The sequence below is a fragment of the Dermacentor andersoni genome, chromosome 11 (genome assembly GCF_023375885.2).
Source record: "Dermacentor andersoni chromosome 11, qqDerAnde1_hic_scaffold, whole genome shotgun sequence".
Classification (NCBI taxonomy): domain Eukaryota; kingdom Metazoa; phylum Arthropoda; class Arachnida; order Ixodida; family Ixodidae; genus Dermacentor; species Dermacentor andersoni.
This window is the reverse complement of record NC_092824.1, coordinates 121,047,768-121,069,935: the sequence shown is the minus strand read 5'-3', so window position 1 is coordinate 121,069,935 and position 22,168 is coordinate 121,047,768. Positions and strand designations below refer to the sequence as shown.

The following is a 22,168-nucleotide window of genomic DNA, read 5'->3' as shown; positions in this document are numbered from 1 at the left end:
TAAAAACAGATTGGAATAGTTTTACGTTATAGGGCCCCTCGCTGCTGAATTCCAATGGGAGTAGCATACAATAATGCTTATGTACAGGGCTTTGGATGGAGGTTAACAAACCTCAAGTAATTAAAATTAACCTATTAACCTAATTCCAATGGGAGTAGCATACAATAATGCTTATGTACAGGGCTTTGGATGGAGGTTAAGAAACCTTAGGTAATGAAAATTAACCTCTAATTGCCAGTTGCAATTTCATTACGTACCTGTCTGAGCTCCTAAATTGAAAGGAACTTCACGTAATGCGAAGGTTGTGAGTTTGGTACCCAGCAGCTAAAAGTTCTCTCTTCGTCCACTTTAATTTCCCCTTCATTATTTTCTACATTTCAATTCAAACAGCAGCTAAATACCCCTATGCTTTTTTAGCTTCATTGCCTGATAGCTTTACAAGGTTGTGATTAAAATCTAGCTCCTCTGTTTCCCTTCTCTTAGTCATAAAGGGAAAAAAGACACTTAAAAGCCAGATTCTAGCATTGTCTGTAGTTGTCCAAAAAAAACATGTTAGCCTTTTGCCGTTTCTTTCACACGAATACTGGCAATAGACGCCAGCAGTAGAGATACATATTATAGCCGACTTGCAAACTAATCCTTCCTGTCCCCTTACTCAACATGGGGAAAATTCGTATGTGCTATGTCCTCGTACCAACTATGGAATTCAAACTGTTCGTTGCTGTCTTCCAAAAGTGCTTAACGGGTGAAAAATTTACAACTGAGAATTTACGTGTTTTATCTAAAACTGGCATGCTGATTGTGTTATTTATAAACATCGTTAGTTTTTGAAATTACTTAAATATTTATTAATTCTGTATGTTGTGTAAGGCCACATGTACGTTTCCTTGTGTACTGTTGCTTTCTGCTGCCTGTGCTTCTTTTTTTGTTGCTGGGTGATGGGGCCAGCCAAACTGCTGTGATACAGCATTTTCTCCCTTTCATCCAACCACTTGTGTACATTTCTTTGCATACCATGTACCCCACAGGGGCATCTGCGTAAGCAGGCATTTGGTGTGTTGCGACACCACGTACCCGAGCACACGAGGGTTGGATCCTCCTGCGTGTAGCCATGTGTGGCTTAGCCGTGTCTGGGGAAAGGGGGATCCTGGGGTTGAGCCGATGCCGGGTGTTCTGATCTTTAAGGGACCCCGGTGGAGGCAGCACACCTCTTTAGCCTCTGCTTCACTTAGATGGCACTTCCAGACTGACCCACCTGGAGGAAATCGGCAGTTGCCTTTTCCTGTTCTCTCCAATCTTCATCTTTCTCTCTTGCCTTTTCATCTTTCCTGTCTTCTTTTCACTTCTCACTTCTGCATTTCTGGGTGGCAAGGGTTAACCTGGTGTAATTATACAACCTTGGGTATATTATATTAGGTTATAGCAGCGATGCATGGCTGGTGTCCCCAGGTTTTCTTCCAACCTCGTAGCGTCCCCTTGTTGGGCTCGGTGGTGGGTGGATACCATCACCGCTGAATTTTCTCATGTTATATGGCAAACGATTTTCCACCATTACCTGATCGCTCCCTGAAGAGGGGGCATGCTGATGAAGCATTAACGTTTTTCATGCAACCAAAACAATCTTTTCCCAAGTACCACGTTGTGCATAGTCAGCACGATACCAAAACAGTCAGCATGTTCTCACCATTTGTTGTAGCGAAATGTCTCGCGGTAGCAATGGCCCAGGCTATAAAGTAACGAAGATGGGAAGCGGCAATCTTCTTCTCGAACTTCGCAACAAACTACAATATGACAAACTCCAGAAACTTGTAACAGTTGGGGGAATTCCCCTCTCAGTGGGCCCGCAGGTCGATGAACACAATGCGCAGTGTCGCTTGGAAGATGACCTTCTCGAACTCGGTGAAAATGAACTACTTGAAGGATGGCAAGACAAGAATGTAATCAAAGTGCAAAGGATAAAATAACATTAAGGCAAAATGACAAGCGAATACCTGCCAAACACATAATCATTACTTTCGGAACCAGCAACCTACCTGAATCAATCAAAGCCGGCGACTGCAAGCTTTGTGCCAGATCACACATCCCAAATCCGTGTTGATGTTTCAAGCGTAAGCGTTTTGGGCATGGGTTGCAAAGCTGCAGAGGGCGTGATACTTGTGCTAAGTGTAGTTCAACAAAACATGCTTCAGACATTTGCACTTCAGCAACTCGCTGTGCCAACTGTGAAGATCACCCCACCTACTTGCGATCATGCAAATCATAGAACTGAAAGTCAAACAAATCAAAACAAGTCATAGAACTGAAAGTCAAACTAAACCTACCTTTCCCAGAGGCACGTAACGTTTCTCTCTCCACAATCAGTCCAGTCCTTCCTACACTGATGTGGCGCGCCGTTGTGCAGCGCCACATCCTTCGGCGGCCGCTGAAGTCACACGGAGTGTGATGGTGGTGATGCCATCAGCCCCCCCCCCCCCCCCCCCACCACCACCAGCAGTAGCAGCAAGCTCTGCTTCGCCCCCAGCCAAGAATGACCAGCAGACCTCCGAGCCTGCCGGTCCCAGGGCCACTGCCCGTGCAGATAGGCTCGGAAAAACCCTAGTGTGCCCGCCGAGTGGGCGTCATCCAGAGCCTCTGAAGAGGCAATTGGTGCAAGCACCACTACTCCGACGTCTTAGACACTGAAAGAATGGTGCAGCTCCGTGGAGCGCGCAAGGAAAAAAAAAAAAATCCTGTATCACGGAGCCTGAAAAGGTCTTGTGAGCTAACTTAACAAATCTTTCTTAACACACAGCACAAAACACTTCCTATATGGCTACACAGATAATGCATTGGAATGTGAGAGGTCGTCTCCACAATCTCGATGGTATAAAGGAACTCCTACAGAAGTTTAATCCAAGGGTCATGTGTCTGCAATATGCCATTTACTGCAAAGACCACAATGATGCTCTTGCCTCGTCGGGTGGTGTGGCCATAATAGTAGACAAGAATGTCGCTAAAACTGCAAACGCCCCTTGAGGCAGTTGCAATCAGAGTGGTGCTCTTTAATAAGCTAGTCGCAGTTAGCTCTTGGTACGTCCCTCCCAGCCATCAACTTTCCAGAACAGAATTCCAAAGTTTTATTGCAGAACTTCCTGAACCTTACATTGTAGTGGGCGATGTAAATGCACATAACACCCTCTGGGAAGATTCTCGTGATGCGAGAGGGCGCTTATTGGAAACTTCTTCTCCACAAATGCATGCTTACTAAACAAGAAAGAACCCACATTCTACAGCGTGGCAAATAAAATGTTCTCATCTATAGATTTAAGCATCATATCAAGTACACTCGTACCGTACCTGGAGGGGAATGTGATCAAACATCCATATTGGAGTGACCATTTCCCGATCGTCTTAAAATTAAGAAAAGGTGATAGGTGTTCTCCATATCTGCCCCATTGGAAGTTCAACTGTGCCAACTGGAAACGATACAGAGAGCTGACACATTCGACCTGCGATGACATCTGTACTCACCCAATCGATGATGCAGTGTACATGTGACAGCATTTATACCTGATGCTGTGTCAGTGTATCCCTGAAACGTGTAATTCACCCTCTTAATAATGTATGCTCTGGTGGAATGAGTGTAAGGAAGCTCGCAAAAATCAAAATAAAGCATGGAGTCACCTTCACGACTCTCAAACTACCGAGAACTTGATAAGCTTCAAGAAAACAAAGTCGGAAGGTAGAAGGACGTGCCGCCCTGCCAAAAGGGAAAGCTGGCAAAAATACATCTCCAGTATTAATTGATATACAGACACCTGGATATACAGACGAAGAAAAGCCTGGAACAGGGTAAACAAAATAAAAGCCGTGAAACTCATTCTCTACCATTAATAAATACACAAGGAGACATACTTATTGACCAAGCTGATTCTCTAAGGACACATTTTAAAAGACTTCTAGTTCATCCCACTACTCAGATACATTTTTGAGATACTGGCAACAAGCGGAGCGACTGCCTCTGAATCGGAAAGGAATCGGTAATAAACCTTACGACTTTCCATTTAACATGGCAGAATTACAGGCTGCACTAAATAGTTGTAACAAGTTCACTACAGGAAACGACAGAATACTGTATGAAATGATTAGACGCCAATACCTCGAAACCCACAAAACATTACTTTCACTTTTCAACTCTGTTCTCTGCCGGCTGCATTCCGTCCACCTGGAAAGAAACAATAACCATTCCAATACTAAAAGACCGCAAGGACTCAACTTCGGTCAACAGTTACAGGCCTATCGCCCTGACAAGTTGCTTATGTAAAGTGTTTGAGAAAATTGGTAACTGGCGTCTCCTTCATTTTCTTTAAAGTAACAAACTATTAGACCCCCTACAGTGTGGTCTCAGGGAAGGTAGATCTACAACTGACCACCTTGTCCGCATTGAGACAAATATTCATGATGTTTTTGTGCATAAGCAATTCTTTTTGTCAGTATTTATTGATAGGGAGAAGGCATATGACATCACATGGAATTTCAGAATTCTCCGTGACCTGGCTGAAATGGGAGTCCGAGGAAATTTGCTGAATGTCATCCAAGTTACCTGTCTAACCGCACATCTCTTGTTAGAGTTGGTAATGTTCTATCTTGTCTATTTAGACGGGAAACGGGTGTACCACAAGGTGGTGTGCTTAGCTGCACTCTATTCGTTGTAAAAATGAGCTTGCTCCATACTATTGCTACGTAACAGTATTTGCGATGGCGAAAAGGTGAGCAGTGTGAAGACAACAACGATTGGAGGCTAGCGTGGGCTGTTGCCTCTTGGCCAAGTGCGGCGTATTTCCTTGTAAGTATACTTGTATATAGCTTTTCGTCTGCGTCTTCCTATGTAACATATCTGGTGGAGGTTCCCTGTACCTTGTCACGGAGCTTCGCATTGGACGGTACGTCGAGCTTTCCTTCATGGCTGCCGGCGACGACAACTCGACTCAGCTGCCTCCGACACCTGCTGCCACTTCGACGACCTACATTGCTCTCCCCGCTCCTCGTGATCCTGACGTATTCTCAGGCAAAGATGGGGAAGACGTCGAGGACTGGATCAGCCTGTATGAACATGTCAGCCGCAATAACCGGTGGGACCTTACTATCATGCTCGCCAACGTAGTCTTTTACCTTGGTGGCACACCTTCGAGTTTGGTTTCGGATGCACGAAGATGAACTCACCAGTTGAGATTTGCTTGAGCAAAAGCTCCGAGACTTGTTCGGCAACCCCTACAGTCACCAACTTGCCGTGCAGAAGGCGTTATCCGGCCGTGTTCAGACATCAACGGAGCCCTATGTCACATACTTTCAGAACGTCTTGGCTCTGAGCCGCAAAGTTGATGCACACATGACTGAGTTAGACAAGGTTTCCCACATTCTCAAAGGCATTGCTGATGACGCCTTCCACTTGCTCGTTTTCAACAACGTGGCGACGGTGGATGCAGTCATAAAAGAGTGCCGCCACCTGAAACTTGCTAAAAGCCGACGTATATAGACCAGCAGTTTGCCCGTCTGCCCAACACCCCAGCAACACCTTCCTGTGCCGACGCTCCTCATCCCAACAACACTGGCGATGTTGTCAGGATCGTTCGGCGTGATGTCGAGGCCGCCTATCCGGCTACCTTCGACTCCAGCCCCTCCAACGCACCTGCAGTCATGGTTTCCCTGATCCACGCAGTTGTCCGCCAGGAGTTCGCAAACATGGGCCTTCCCACCATCTGCTCGGCCCATTGCCCTGATAACCACCCGGCTTCTTCGATTCCGCCCCGTCCCGCATCTTCTTACCCACCACGTTTCCGCAACCCATCTGAATGGCGCACTGCTGACAAGCCCATTTGTTTTCACTGCCATCGAATCGGGCACATTTCTTGGCACTATCGCAGTCGCTGGGGTTCCCTGACCCAGTCTCTTTATACTGCCTACTCTCGCCCCACAGGTGGCCCTTCTCGTCCCTATGCCGCACGCTCCGATAATGCCGCCACTGATTCTCCTGCGCCGAACTGCCCCTATTCTCATTCACCTTCGCCCCAACGACAACAATCTCGCTCTCCCCAGCCCCGTTGCTCCTATTCGCCAAATCCCTTTGGACGCCGCTCCCAGCCGGAAAACTAGACGATGCAGCGCCTCGAGGTGATGCTGCATTGCTCCCTACGCCGCCAAATCCTCTACTGACCTTGCCCACTCATCTGAACCTTCTTGACGTGCAAGTCGATGGTGTTTCTGTGTCTGCTCTTATAGACACTGGGGCGCATTTGTCGGTAATGAGCGCTGACCTTGGTAACCGGCTGAAGAAAATAAGCGCGCCCGCCACGACGCCTGTTGTCCGTGTCGCCGATGGCGGAACAGCCCCCGTAATTGGTATGTGGGCCACCCGCGCGTCCTTCGCCGATCGCTCCACTATCATGCTATTCACAATCATCGCCCACTGTCCCCATGACATCATCCTCGGCTTAGACTTCCTCTCCACACATTCTGCTCTCATCGATTGTTCCGCCAGTACTCTCCGCCTTGACCTGCCTGTTCTGGATCCCGCTGAACCACACCCCAGTCGCCTGTTTCGTCGACTTCGTTTGCTTGCCACCTTCGGCACTGACCTACGTTGACTTAGTGTCATCCCCACAAGTCCCCGACGGTCACTACATTGCGGCTCCTATGCAAGACGTCCTCCTTACACACGGGATCACAGTACCTCATACAGTTTTATCTATTACTGTGAATTGCATCTGCCTACCAGTGGTCAATTTTGGCTTGACGACATAAGTGCTGCCACGCGGGATGTCTCTGGCCCAGCTTTGCTCATTCGAGAATCACTCGGTAGCATCTATTGCAGTAGACGACAATTCCGCCGATCCTCCTCTATCATCGCAATTGGCAGCTTGTACCATCGCCGACTTACAGAATATGTTTGCGCCCGACATGCCGTCCGAGCACGCTCGTGAGCTCTACCGCGTTCTGTTTTCCTACCACGATATTTTTTACTTTAGCGATCGTACTTTGGCCCATACTACAGCTGTTAAACATCCCATTAATACCGGCGATGACCCTCCTATTCATCGCCGGCCGTATCGAGGGTCGCCGGCTGAGCGTCGAAGTGATTCACCCAGAAGTTTGCAAAATGCTTGCCAAGAACGTTATTGAACCGCCATGTAGTCCATGGGCGTCACCTGTTATACTGGTAAAAAAGAAGGATGGCTCATGGCGCTTTTGCGTGGATTATCGGCACCGTAATAGGGTTACCACAAAGGACGTGTATCCCCTACCTCGTATCGATGACGCCCTTGACTGCCTCCATGTTGCTCGCTACTTCTCCTCTGTTGATCTCCGCTCCGGCTACTGGCAGATTGCCGTGGACGATCTCGACCGCGAGAAGACTGCTTTTGTAACTCCGGACGGTCTTTATCAATTCAAAGTGATGCCATTCGGTCTATGTAATGGTCTTGCCCCTTTTGAACGCATGATGGACTCCCTTCTTCACGGTTCCAAATGGTCCACGTGCCTGTGCTACTTGGACGATGTTATAGTATTCTCCCCAACGTTCGCTACCCACCTCGAGTGCCTCTTAGCAGTGCTGGACCTTGTTCGTTGAGCCGGTCTGCAACTCAACGCATCGAAGTGCCAATTCGGCCGTCGCCAGATTACCGTCCTTGGGCATCTCGTTGACGCGAACGGAGTGCAACTGGACCCAGGCAAGATTCATGCTGTTACGCACTTCCCTGTTCCGAAGTGTGTCAAGGATGTGCGCAGCTTCATCAACCTTTGTTCGTACTTTCGCCGTTTCGAGAAAAATTTCACGGCCATAGCATGACCACTAACCGAGCTTTTGAAAAAAGACGCCCCTTTCCAGTGTGGCGATAACAAGGGCCCTGCATTCTCGCATCTAATTGACCTTCTCACAACGCCTCCTGTTCTGTCCCATTTCGATCCTTCTACGCCTACCGAAGTCCGTACTGATGCCAGCGGTCATGAAATTGGCACAGTACTGGCGCAACGCCAGCGCGGCAACAACCGTGTTATCGCTTATGCCTGCGAGCTCCTCTCACACTTGTAGCACAACTATTCCATCACTGAGTATGAGTGTCTGGCCCTAGTTTGAGCAGTTGTGAAGTTCCGCCCATACTTATATGGCCGACCGTTTTCCGTTGTCAGAGACCATCCTGCGCTTTGCTGGTTATGCTCACTGAAAGATCCTACAGGAAGACTTGGTCGCTGGGCCTTGCGCCTCCCAGAATATTCGTATTCTGTAACCTTCGAATCTGGCCGACTACACAAGGACGCAGACTGCCTGTCTCGCTACCCGGTAGACGAGCCTGATGCCGCCGACAGTAGTACCGCTAACGGCATTTTCTCTGTGTCTGCCTTCGCTAACATCGCCGATGAGCAGTACCGAGACCTACCGCTGCGAGCACTCATCGAGCGTCTGCGCTCTACACCTACCAACGCGTCCGTTCGCCGATGTGTCTTTCAGGGCGGCATTCTGTACCAAAGGAACTTCCTACCTGACAGATCTGATCTTCTTGTTGGGCCAAAACATCTACGACAGACTGTGCTCTTTGAGATGCATGACACACCCACTGCAGGACATCTTGGGGTAACCCGCACGTACGACCGCGCCCCCCCGCCGCTTCTATTGGCCTGGTCTCGCTCGCTCCATCCGACGCTATGTTGCTGCCTGTGACCCCTGCCAGCGTCGGAAAACACCTCAGGTTCTACCTGCCGGTCATCTCCAGTCAATCACTGTCCCTGTGGAACCGTTCTTTCATGTTGGATTAGACCTCCTCGGTCCCTTTCCCACGTCATCATCTGGAAAGAAATGGGTAGCCGTTGCAACTGATTACGCCACCCGATACGCTATCACGCGGGCTCTCCCTACGAGTTGCGCCACTGACGTCGCGGACTTTCTCTTACGTGACATTATCTTACTTCATGGCGCCCCGCAACAGCTGCTTACTTACCGTGGTCATAACTTCCTCTCGAAAGTTATCGCCGACATTGTGCATTCCTGCTCCACTAAGCACAAGCTGACTACCTCATACCATCCTCAAACCAATGGCCTGACAGTGCGGTTAAACCGTACTCTTACCGATATGCTCTTCAAGTACGTTTCCTAGGACCACCATGACTGGGACATTGCCCTTCCTTACGTCAGATTTGCGTATAATTCTTCCCGGCACGACACCGCCGGATTTTCTCCATTTTATCTACTGTACGGTCACGAACCGACCTTGCTCCTTGACACGGGACTTCCTCCTGCTTCGATCTCAACAAGCGAGTATGTGCGCGACGCCATCGCCCTCGCTGACTATGCACGCCAGCTTGCCCGTGCTCGACTGATGGCCTTGCAAACCACTCAGCAGCGTCAATACAACGCCCGCCACCGTGAAGCACAGTTTTTGGCCGGTGCGCTCATGCTCCTGTAGTCGCCCTCTCGTCACGTCGGACTTTCAGAAAAACTCCTTTCTCGATACACAGGGCCCTACCGCGTGCTATGCCAGGTGATGCCTATGACATACGAAACTGCTCCTGTGAGTTCAACCTCGTCCTCTACTCTGGCATCTAGTGATGTCGTGCATGTCAGTAGGCTCATGGCCTGCTACACTACTTCCGAGTCCGGCCTTTAGTCGCTCCGGGCTGGCGCTTTTGCCGCCGGGGGTAGTGCTACGGAACAGTATTTTTGATGACAATGAGGCGAGCAGTGTGAAGACGACGATGACAATTGGAGGCTAGCGCGGCCTGTTGTACCTTGGCCAAGTGTGGCATATTTCCTTGTAAATATACTTGTACATAGCTTTTCGTCTGCGTCTTCCTACGTAGCACTATCGTACCATGTACAATGTTTTATTCTCTGTACGTGGATGACTTACAAATAGGTTTTAAATCATGTAGTACAGATTTCTATCTGTGAGCAACATGTACAGCTTGGGCTCAACAATTTGTCAAAGTGGGCTGACGAGAATGAGTTCAAACTAAACCCGCAGAAAAAGTAATTGTGTTCCCTTGAACAAGCGGGGTATATTACCTGACCCCGCTATTTATCTCAATCGACAACAGCTACCTGGGAGCCATGAACATAAATTTTTGGGCCTCATTTTAGACTCTAAATTAACGTTTACCACCCACTTGAAATATCTGAAAGCGAAGTGCATGTAGACAATGAGTCTTGTAAGTCTTGTCTGTAAGTCTTGGACGTACGTAAGTCTTGTCCCAGAAGTGAAGAAGTGACAGAAGGTGCCTCTTCAGCTTGCATAAAAGTCTGATAATAAGGTCACGCCTTGATTACAGAGCCATAGTGTATAACTCTGCTATGCCTAGTGCCTTAAACCTTTGAGGGTCAATGACGGCACCACGAACAAGTCCAAAAATGGTCGATGCCGTATATGTACGGCGCCGTCTGTACGTTTAAAAAGCACGCCAATTTCCTAACTGTGTCTTTTCTGTCATGTGCTTCCACTATGTGGCGATACAGGGAATTTTTTTTTTCGCGCCTCCCTCGCTCGGTTTTCATTGCATGGTTTGTTTTACAACTATTTTGCTCCCGCGTCTATATGCTACCACTGGCGCGTAGGCACGCATGCGGGTGGGCGGGCGGCGGTTCAGGTTTTGTTCCGCTGGCGGTTTTGGCTTCTTGCGCTTGCAAAACTGATGGCTATCTCGTTACTAATCACCCAAAGTGCCACTGCCTCTTTCTCGCTTGTTTAGTGCTCACAGGGGTGCGCATAGGAAGGTTGCCGCCATGCATGCGTTTCTGTTGCTTCTTCTTCTTCTTCTTTTGACACTTGCAAAAACTAATTGCATCTGGTTGGCGATAATATGAAGATTAGTGGAAGTTTGTCACATGTTATGCTTTTTTGACGGGCACACAACCACACAGTTTTCTTGAGTGCGCGCACCTACGCAGTTTGATTACGCTATGAATGTACATATTAGGGTAAGAGCAGGAACATTTGAGTCTTGTGAAATATTCTCGTGTGCGCATTTTCAAGGCCTTGAACTATGTTTATAAAGATGCACCAAATTTTTAATTCTCATAAGTTTATTCCTTTTTTACTTTTGTTATTCATGAATGAAGAGTACATATATAGCAGCGCAAAATATTTTTTCTCACTTTACGGTCACCCTAGAAAAAGTGCGGTAAATTTTTTTCGAAATAAGTCCCTAAGAAGAACTAGAATCTGCAATAAAAAAAGCACTCTCAGAAAAAACTGGGGTGCCTCTTTTAGAGAATGTTCTAAAAGCTCCTACTCGGCTTCCACCGCCTTGTGAGTGGCAGACTATCCAATGTGACATCTTTCTCAGATATATTGAAACGAGCACCTGATGGACATATATATTCACATTTTCTTGAAGTTCAGAAGTGTTCCTGTGCTGAATTTTTCATAGATGCTTCAACGTCTCTTGCTGGTGTTGCTCATGCAGCTCTTGGACCTTCATTTTCAACATCTGGGCGCTAAATCCAGACACTGGTATCTTTACAGGGGAAGCATACGCTATACTCGGATCATCATCATCATCATCATCAGCCTATTCATGTCCACTGCAGGACGAAGGCCTCTCCCTGCGATCTCCAATAACTATTCAACACATAATGCTGACAAATGTTGCTAAGGCCTTCACAGACTGAGTTTCGTGAGAGCTCTAATTAGTGTACAAAAACACAAGAACTCCGTATTGAATGAACTGTACAGCTTGTGCTCCACATATATGTGCAACCAAGGGATTGTCTTATGCTGGGTACCTGGCCACAAGGGTACAAAAGGCAATGTAGCTGCTTAGGAAAATGCTACATCAGTGAGATTTAGGAACAGAGATCCAAATATCCCCATCCCTGCTGTGAACCTAAAGTCTTTTCTACAGCGTAAACTGAAGAATCATTGGGAATAAAAATGTGAAATCCAAGCATTGAATAAGCTACACATGATAAAACCAAAACTAGGGAACTGGATAAGTAAGGAAACAGCATGGTACGTCATCATCATCATCACCATCAGCCTATTTTATGTCCACTGCAGGACGAAAGCCTCTCCCCGCGATCTCCAATTATCCCTGTCCTGTGCCAGCTGATTCCAACTAGCACTTGCAAATTTCCTAACTTCATTGCACCACCTAGTCATCTGTCATCCTCTATTGCGCTTCTCTTCTCTTGGTACCCATTCTGTCACCCTAATGGTCCTACGGTTATCTACTTTATGCGTTACATGACCTGCCTAGCGCCATTTGTTTCTCTTCATGTCAATTAGAATGTCGTCTATCGCCGTTTACTCTCTGATCCAAACAGCTCTCTTTCTGTCTATTAAAGTTATGCCTAGCATTCTTCGTTCCATCGCTCTTTGCGCAGTCCTTAACTTGTTCTCAAGCTTCTTTGTCAGTGTCCAAGTCTTTGCCCCATATGTCATCACCGGTAAAATGCATTGATTGTATACCTTCCTTTTCAATGAAAACGGTAAGCTTCCAGTCAGGAGCTCATGATGTCTTCTGTATGCCATCCAACCCATTTTTATTCTGTGAATTTCCTTCTCATAGTCAGGGTTCCCTGTGATTAATTGACTTCGGTAAACGTACTCCTTCACAGACTCTAGAAGCTGACTTGCGATCTTGAACTCTTGTTTCCTTGCCCAGTTATTCATTATTAACTTTTTTCGTCTTCTGCATATTAATCATCAGCCCCACTCTTACACTCTCTCTGTTAAAGTCCTTAATGATTTGTTGTAACTCGTCCGCAGTGTTGCTGAATAGAACAATGCTATCGGCAAGCCGAAGGTTTCTGAGGTATTAGCCGTTGATCCTTACTCCTAAACCTTCCCAGTGTAATAGCTTGAATATTTCTTCCAAGCACGCAGTGAATAGCATTGGAAAGATTGTATCTCCTTGTCTGACTCCTTTTTTTGTAGGTATCTTCCTACTTGTCTTGTGTAGAATTAAGGTGGCTGTGGAATCTCTGTATATATTTTCGAAGGTATTTTACTAAGCTGTCTGTACTCCTTGACTGCGCAATGCCTGTATGACTGCTGGTGTCTGTACTGAATCAAATGCTTTTTCGTAATCTATGAAAGCCGTATAGAAAGGCTTATTGTACTCTGTGGATTTCTCCATAACCTGATTAATGACATGGATGTAATCCATTGCAGAGAATCCCTTCCTGAAGTCCACTGTTGCCCTTATCCTATTGGAGAATATTTTGGTAAATATTTCATATAATACTGGGAGTAAGCTAATAGGCGTATAAGTTTCAGTTCTTAAATGTCTCTCTTTTTGTGGATTAGTGTAATGTTTGCATTCTTCCAGTTTTCTGGGACCCTTGCAGTTGATAGACATTTCGTACTGAGAGCCGCTAGATTTTCAAGCATTATGGCTCCTCCATCTTTAATTAAATCGACTGTTACTTCATCTTCTCCTGCCGTTTTTATCCATTTCATGTCTTGCAAGGCCCTTCTGACTTCATCTCTAGTTATAGGAGGAGTTTCTGTATCCTGTTCATTATCGTCCAGAATGGAGTTCTTCTGAGTCCTCTGGGTACTGTACAGGTCATTATAGAATTCTTCCGCTGCATTTATTATACCTTCGAGATTGCTGGTGATATTAGCCTGCTTATCCTTCAGTGCATACATCTTGGTTTGTCCTATGCCAAGTTTTCTTCTCACTTATTTCAGGCTGCGACCATTTTTTACGGCTTCCTCAGTCTTTCTTACGTTATAATTTTGAATATCGCTCATTTTTGCCTTGTTGATCAGTTTTGACAGCTCCGCGAATTCTATCTATCTCTTGAATTGGACACTTTCATGCTTTGTCATTTCTTTATTAGGTCCTTTGTTACTTGGGAGAGCTAGCTTGCTAGTTGCCTTGGTGTTTTGCCTCCCATTTCAGTTGCTGCCTCTGAAGCCAGCTAGCCTCGTTACGGATTTATTCATTAGCTCTATGTCATCATCATCATCTTTCTGTTCTAAGGCTGCAAATTGTTTGCAAGTACCAGCCTAAATTTGTCTGCTTTTATCCTTACTGCCTCTAAGTTGACCTGTTTCTTCTTGACCAATTTTACTCTTTCTCTCTTCAAATTGAGGTGAATCCTAGCCCTCACTAACCTATGATCACTGCACTTTACCCTACCTATCAGTTCTACATCCTGCACTATGCTGGGATTGGCAGAAAATATGAAATCAATCTCATTCCTTGTTTCACCATTAGGGCTTTTCCAGCTCCACTTTCTGTTGCTACGCTTCCTGAAAAAGGTGTTCATTATTCTCAGCTTATTCCTTTCTGCCAATTCTACCAGCACCTCTCCTCAAGCGTTTATAGAATCGATGCCATAGTTGCCAATTGCCTGTTCACCCGTTTGCTTTTTCCCAATTTTGCATTGAAGTCGCCCATTATTACAGTATATAGAGTTACCACTTTTCTCATCGCTAATTCAACATCTTCATAAAACCGATCGTCTTCCTCATTGTCGTGGCTGGATGTTGGAGTGTAGGCGTGTACTACCTTTAATCCATACTTCTTAAGTTTGATTACGACTACGGCTACCCTCTCATTGATGCTGTAGAATCCGTCAATGTGTCCCGCTATGTCCTTATGGATTAAGAATCCTACTCCGTATTGCTTTTTATCAGGGAGGCCTGTATAGCAGAGGGCATGGTTGTTATTCAGCAACGTGTAAGCCTCACCAGTTCTAATCTCACTAAGGCCGATGATATCCCAAACAATATATGATAGTTCCTCGAACAGTACTGCTAAGCTAGCCTCACTTGACAGAGTTCGGCAAGGATTTACTTGTTTGCTGATTAAGCATAGGACACAGTTACGGTACTGGCTCTTACCTCTTGACTGGGGGGGATCCTCCTACATGTTGTAAGTGCAGCACTATTCTCAAAGTTCATGTTGTTATTCAATGCCTTGCAATAGAAACAGAGAGGGAAAAGTATTTCCCTTCTGCATATCATGAAAGTATACCTCTTCACCTGACATTTTTTTCTTAGCAACGAACCGCTTTTTAACCTGAAATTAGTCTGAGTTCTTAGCTGAAACAGACACTGAAAATCATTTGGCCAGTTAATATTTAGCATGTATTCAAGGGCCCTCTTGAAGTTCTAATGTCACTGTTATGTTTTGTTGTATCATGTTATTAACGAAGCCCAATTCCCGTAGCCCACAAAACTAACTGTAGTAAGTGTCATTATTTTAGTACCTATATATTTTACGCCATTTACAATGACAAGTTTTAGGCCCTCTTACAGTCATGTCACATCTACCATAAGGAATTAATTGTCCACGCCATCTGGAATTCATCGATAACATGACTATTTGTCATGGCACTCTTTGGCCATACCAGGCCTTTGCACCATAAAGCTCCACACATCATCATTGCGTACCATGTGGTGAAACAAACTGAAACTCTTACTTTGAAAACAAGCTGCGTATCTCAGTTTCTAGCAAGGCTAAGCATTCTAAGAACCTCTAACGACTGCATTCATTCACGCTCAGATTGTAGTTGTTGTAAATGTGAGCATGTGAAGGCATTCTGTTGCTCTAGAAACCCAAATTAGTTTTTTTGTAAGATGCCCGCGAAGTTCACCCTGAAGTAGCAAATAGCTTGAAACAAAAATATTCAGCATGTGTTCAATAAGTGGACAATTTAGAGCCCTCTGCTATAGCATTCGTCATAGCCTGTGTGTTGCTTCTGGACATCAACACCCAATAATCAGTGCATGTGTAACATGCTGTATTTTTTTGTCTTTGCAGGCTACATCATGTTTGGAGCAGGCTTGGTGGTTGGCCTGGGCAATCTCTTCTGCGGGATGTCTGTGGGCGTTGTGGGGTCAGGTGCTGCACTGGCTGATGCAGCCAACCCGGCGCTCTTTGTCAAGCTGCTTATTGTGGAGATCTTTGCCAGCGCCATTGGACTGTTTGGCCTCATTGTGGCTGTCATCATGGTAAGCGAAATTGTCTATTTGCTCAACATGCAGTGCACTTCTGCCTTCAAACATGCACAATTGCCCGCATTTTGATTTTAACAACTCCTTCTTTGATGCAGACGAGTGGGGTTCTTCCATGCAGTTATGTTTAAAAAAAAATGGAGGTATTGTATAAGTAAACATATAAAATGTTGTCTATGTTGTGTTTTGCAAACTAGTGTGCTGTGAAAAAATTTTGCCATTCTTGGTCAGAATGCAAGATCATAGCTTGCCCAAGGAAAGGGCTGGAACACATACCACTTACAATCGCTTTGTTTTCACTTTGATTGCACAGCAAGATCCCTTTCTTTTTTCTTTGTCTGTGTATCCTAATGAAGCACTTGGCATCAGTGTTTGCCTGTTTTATCTTGATGTTGTGTTGCTGACAGGAAGGAAGACTAGAGGAAGCGGCTCGCTTCATCTGTGGTGATAGAGAGAGAAGAAGTTATTTGAGGAAAAGCAGAGAGGTTGGCCTGAGGTATCAGTGCTATTCGAAGAAGATGATGTCCACACTTGGATTTAGAAGGACATACCGATAAGCGGCCTTTGGCTGATCTGAGGACAACGATGTGCCTTGCTTGATGTTGGCTGGCTTCCATGTTGGCCAGTGCTTGCTACCCCTTGTAAATACCATATTTACTCGCATAATGAATGCATTCGTGTAACGAACTCAGCCCCCACTTTTCCAGTCAATAACCTTTTTTTTTTTTTTTTTTCCTTGCATAATGATCGCACCCTGAACTTGCTGCCGCGAAGTAGGAGACACACAGTACGATCTGGTGTCTGATATTGCGTTCAGCGGGTGCGATTGTGCCCGAAACCGTGTCGGACGCCGAATCGTACCGTGTCTCCTATTTTTATTGCGATAGCGATTATATGGACACTCTAGGCACATTTTTGCCGTCATCGTCGCACTCCGCATGGTGCAAGTGTGAGTGAAAGTGCGCGAGGGAAGCCGACGATCGCGGCTTATCTCGCGCACTGTCTTTTGTCGTGCAGAAGGCCCCTGGGGGGCGGGGTTGGACAACGGCGTTGTACTCTGGCAGCAGCTGCGTATTGCACAACCGTGCCCGATGGGTGTCGACAATTGTGGCTCTATCTCCCACGTACAAGGCAGGAAAGCAGGAAGCAAACACACTGTCTTCCGTCGCGCACATGGCGCTTGGGGGAAGAGGAGGGGAGGGTGCGCGGCGTTTTACTCCGGCAGCTAGCAACAGTGCATTGCGCAGCTGCAGAAGCTGGTTTTTTATTCTATGGTTGCGGCGTGCCCTATCTTCAAAGCAATCTGCGTCGGGCGGTCTGAGTTGATGGCGGCTCATACCTTCGTGCGTGCTGCGTTCCCACCGCTCAGTTTGCGGTGAAGTGAATGTTTGCATGTTTTTATGGCCGGTAAGACTACTATCCTTACTTCATGTAGCTGCCTGCACATTTGCTACCGCAATCGATGGTTCGCATTTTGGGCGAAAATGACTTTTTTAGAGGTGGCTGCGGAAAAGAAAATTGCTCAAGATTTTACCCTGCATAATGAACGCAACCCCCCCAACTTTGCGCATATTTTTCGGGGAAAAAAAAGTGCGTTCAATATGCGAGTAAATATGGCACACTGTGTAACTAGTTTACACACTGTGCAAATAGTTTACACACTATGCTTCCATGTATAATTGACGACCAATAATTCAGACTCCACGGGGAATGTAAGTAAGTCCGAACTATTGAATGTCCGAAAAAACGAATGTATCCAGAAAGATCATTTCATTTATGTTTTAAGGCCCCTGTGCAAGGAATAAGTGGACAGTTCGTTGCTACATGCACTTCTGCTTACACGCAACCAACTTTGCCTTTTTTGCTGTGAGTTTTTTGCTGTCGCTATACGCCAATGCAAGGACTGCAAAGGCACGAGTCCGTATTTGAAGGCTGCGGAGCACGCAGCACATCATCATCATCATCCGAGTTAGAGTCACTGTTTGATGTTGGGAGAACTTGCTCAATTATTTCGTCATCATTCAGTTCGGCACACAACACCACGCTGTCAACGTCTCTAAAGTCTTCAATTGTAACGGCGGCATAAATCAGCACACCGCAGCCTAGCAGGTCATCAGGGACGTCCGCATTTGAGCACGTTGAGGTAGGCGGCAGGTTCAGGCTCTTCAGTTGTGGAGTCATTCAGACTGCGACTCGAGACTCATTCCAAGTCGAACTGCAAGAGCACTGCTGGTGCCATTTCACATGGCCTGTCGCTAAGTTCATGAGAAAGACTTCTTCGCGCCAGCAAAGCTCTGTTTGGAATGCAATCTAAACGAATAAGCATAGAAGAGCAGTGGAATGGTGTCCGAAAGGCAAAATCTACAAACAGAATGGTGAGAGCTGACCATGTGTGAGGTTGCTGGAATAGGATGTGATCTTCACGCGACCTATAATTGAGGCAAAGCCTCCAAGATTGGCATTTGCAGTTAAATCTCTGAGGTGTAATGCTGTGACGAAGGCAAGGCCTCAGGGATTACTGTCTAATGTCTAATTTTTGAGGCCACACTTGATGTCTCGGGTCTCTAAGGCCATACTTGATGTCTTGTCGAGGTTACCAGAGGAGATAATGTGTGCAGAGTCAGCGTACGCTACAGCGACAGATGGAGTCTGGATAATCGAATGTAGTGCTGGCGGCTGTCCGAAATATCGGTCATCTTTATGCATTAAGTCTATGGGGCCATTGGCGGTGCCACGAAGCTGTCCGAACTATGAAGCATGTCTGGATTATGGGTGTCCGATTTATCGGTCGCCGACTGTGCAATTTATTTGGTGTAAGTGCTGGAGTACTACTGCTGATGACTGAGCTTCGCAGCAGACACCACCGCGACTTTGCCACTATGCCGCCAGGTGATGACACATCGCTGCCAGCTATGCCTGCGACCAACCCAGTTTATCGCCCCCTCGCAGCTCCGCGATCCAGGAACCTTTTCCGACGCAAACAGCATTGACGTGGATGAGTGGCTTAGCATGTACGAACATGTTAGCAAACAGAATGGCCGGGATCCAACTATAATGCTGACCAAGGTCATATTTTACCTCGGCAGAATTTCTCACATCTGGTTTCGAACCCACAAAGACGATCTTACTAGCTGGGACTCATTCAAGCAGCAGCTCCGCGACCTTTTCGGTAACCTGTTAGGAGGACAGCTTGCTGTCGAGAAACAACTGGTGGTACGTACCCAGACGTTAACTGGACCTTGTCGTATAAACAGGACATGCTGGCTTTGTGTCTATAAGTTAACCAGAAGATGTTCGAGGGTGACAAGATCACCCACGTTGGGTATCACAGATGACGCGTTCAATCTGGTCGTCTTTGCCAACATGACCACTGTTGACAGTGTGATCAAAGAGTGCCATCGTCTAGAAAAAGTGAAATGCTGCTGTACCTTGCCTCTGTTCAAGCGTGTACCGAATACCTGTGCAACGTTGTCCTGCGAGGCAACTCCTTATCAGCCATCCACATCGGACGATATGATGCGCATTGTCTGCTGAGAACTCGGGGCCGCATATCCGGCTTCTTATAAACCCACAATATCTGAGTCCTTGGCGCCGGCCAGCTGTTTCGTTGATGCAGGTCATTGTTCGCCAGGAGTGCGTGAACCTTGGCCTCCTCTTTACTGTCTGCGCCATGAACACTCCCGACGCCTCCATAGTTCTCACGGACAGGCCTCGCCGTGGACCGTGTGCCCTTCATCGTTCCAGAAACCTGTTCGAATGGAGAACTGCTGATTTTAAGCCTATCTGTTTCCACTGCAGCCAAGCTGGACACATTGCTTGCTGCTGCCACAGCCATTGGCCCTCTCAGTCCTATGGCCCATTTCCCACTTACTCTGTTCTCTTCCGTACTGCCAATTGCCATCCACCCTGTATCTTCTGCAGCCAATTTCCGTGAGGAAGGCCATACTATGCTAAGTTGCCCCTACCACATCGCTGTCCATCTCGATCTCTGACTCACCGTGGCTCTCCTTCGCGGTCCTTTAGCTGTCGCTTTTCGCCAGAAAACTAGACTGTGCAGCTTGTGGAGGTGAACCTGCACTGTCGACCTTGACCCAAAATCCTCTGTTGCCCTTTTGTGCCCACTAGAACACTCTTGGAAGGCCATGTCAATGGTGTCCCTGTCAGAGCTTGGTTGAAACTTGGGTGCACATCTCTGTCATGAGTGCCAGTTTTTGTCGTCTCAAGAAGAAGTGCTTTACAGCTCCCACGACGCTCCCAGCTCCCAGTCGTATGTGTCGCTGACAGTGCGATGGTTGCTGTTGTATAGATCTCCGCAGCTCAGGTTACCATTGGTGGTCACCAGGTGGCAGGGGCGTAGCCAGGGGGGGGGGGGCTTATGGGGCTTCAGCCCCCCCCCCCCCCCGAAATTTTTTCGTGCTGTCCATGCACCGTCGACCAAAGAACCCCCGGCGCCGGAAATAATTCTGGATTTTGTCTTGAATGTCTTTTTCACGCTCGAAAAGACATTTCACCGCGAACATTGCGAACTCGGGCTGGATTTCGAGGTGACGCCCATGCCCCGAGAGTCACATAACGCCAGGAGCCCAATCCGAGCACACATTTTCAAAAGAGTTTTGATGGCAAACGGGCTCGCCGCGAAATCTACGGAGCGCATGGATTTAAATTCCGAAACATTATGGGCATAAAGTTCTCATAAACTTTTGATGCGAAACGTGCATTGACATTTCCAAAGTTGTGCTTCAGATATTCAAGTGCGAAAGTTTGTAGGTTTAATGTTGTTATAAACATTTGACGCCAAAGGTGCATTGACTTTTCTAAAGTCTTAGATCGGAACATAAAACGAGACAAGCCAAATGAACACACTATCAGACAAGTTGACAAAACACGTAGCGAGATCCGATGAGACGAAGCGTTGTGGTGGGTTATTTGTGCCGTCATGTCACACAAAAAATACCATTTTTTTTTCACCTCGCCATAGCATCCATGTCAAGACACTAAAGCCAGCCAAGATAACTACGTTATTTATTTTTTCTACTTTGACTTTTATTCGTGAGGACACATTGAGCCTCCTAAACCTTTTTTGTACTCGCTACCCTACCCGCAGGCTGCCAGGACCAGCCAGAGCGCATGCGTTTTTCTCGTGTTGCCCCAACCACCGCGCGGCGCACTTCGGTGCGCGTTTGCTTTTCTCTGGCCTTCTGGCTAGCAGACGAGAAAAAGAAACAGTGGTCGCTCAACGCCATCACTGTGAAGACTCCACGGATTGCACCGCGTTCGCTTGAGCGCAACCTCTCCAGAAAGTCTTGTCTCGCCGGTGTAGGATGCCGAGCACTTTGCGTATGGTTCTCGGTGGACCAAGCGTCTCACGTTTTCTTTGATATTTATTCGGTAGCCACATTAGGTGCCCAAAGTAGGCATTGGATTGTGGCGAACATATTCTCCCTTGCGTTTCTTTTTTTCATTTCGGTGCCCTCAGCCCAAAAATAAAAAAAGAATACATTGTTGCGGTGCAGTGAATTGTCGCATGGTGACAGTTTGTTACTTCTTCTTTTGCGGAAAGTAATCGGCCACGGCACGCTTCAGTTGCCGGATACTATTATTATATTATTGCGATAGCAATTATATGAACACTCCAGGCGCATTGCTGCTGTCGCCGTCGCCCTCACGTTTCGTATGAAGTCTAAGGGCGATAACGTCGGGACTGCGCGCCGCATGCTATATGTGCAAGTGAAAGAATAGGGGGGGCGGGTGGAATGGCTGAGCCGATGATGGTGGCTGTCTTGTGTGCTCAAAGGAGAAAAGCAGGAGCAAGCGCGCCGCCTTCCGTCGCGCACGATACATAGGGGGGAGTGGATGGAATGGGGCTGGGATCTAAAATCCCGTGAATCTGATTGAGCAGCATGTTTATTTTCCTTATTTGACGCATTATATACAGTGACTTTTTCTTAGATACGTAAATTTATTGGAGACTTATACGTATATTTAAATATCTTGTTGCAAGGTTTTGTGTATACGTGCAGAGAACTTTCTTTCCAGTGACACTTTCTTGGCCCTTTATCAAGGGTTTGTATATTTCATTGTATCTTCGAATTGCTAATGAACGAGGGTGAGTCAGATGAAAGTGAGCCTACCCATCTCGCGCAATAATGGTTCGGTTCATTATGCGTAGCACACAGGCACCTCGCATTTAGAAAAGTAACACGCAGGTGTGAGGGTTAGTGTTCTTT

The 22,168-nt window shown here is 46.7% G+C and overlaps 1 protein-coding gene across 2 annotated transcripts in view; it reads left to right on the top strand.

Moving 5' to 3' along the window:
- LOC126539361 (V-type proton ATPase 21 kDa proteolipid subunit c''-like) overlaps positions 1-22,168 on the top strand; it is a 61,198-nt gene that overhangs the window by 2,192 nt on the left and 36,838 nt on the right. For both annotated transcript variants that reach the window (XM_055075511.2, XM_050186193.3), the window contains exon 5: positions 15,748-15,938. In XM_055075511.2, coding sequence (XP_054931486.1) covers positions 15,748-15,938 — 191 coding nt within the window. The remainder of the gene's footprint in view (positions 1-15,747; positions 15,939-22,168) is intronic.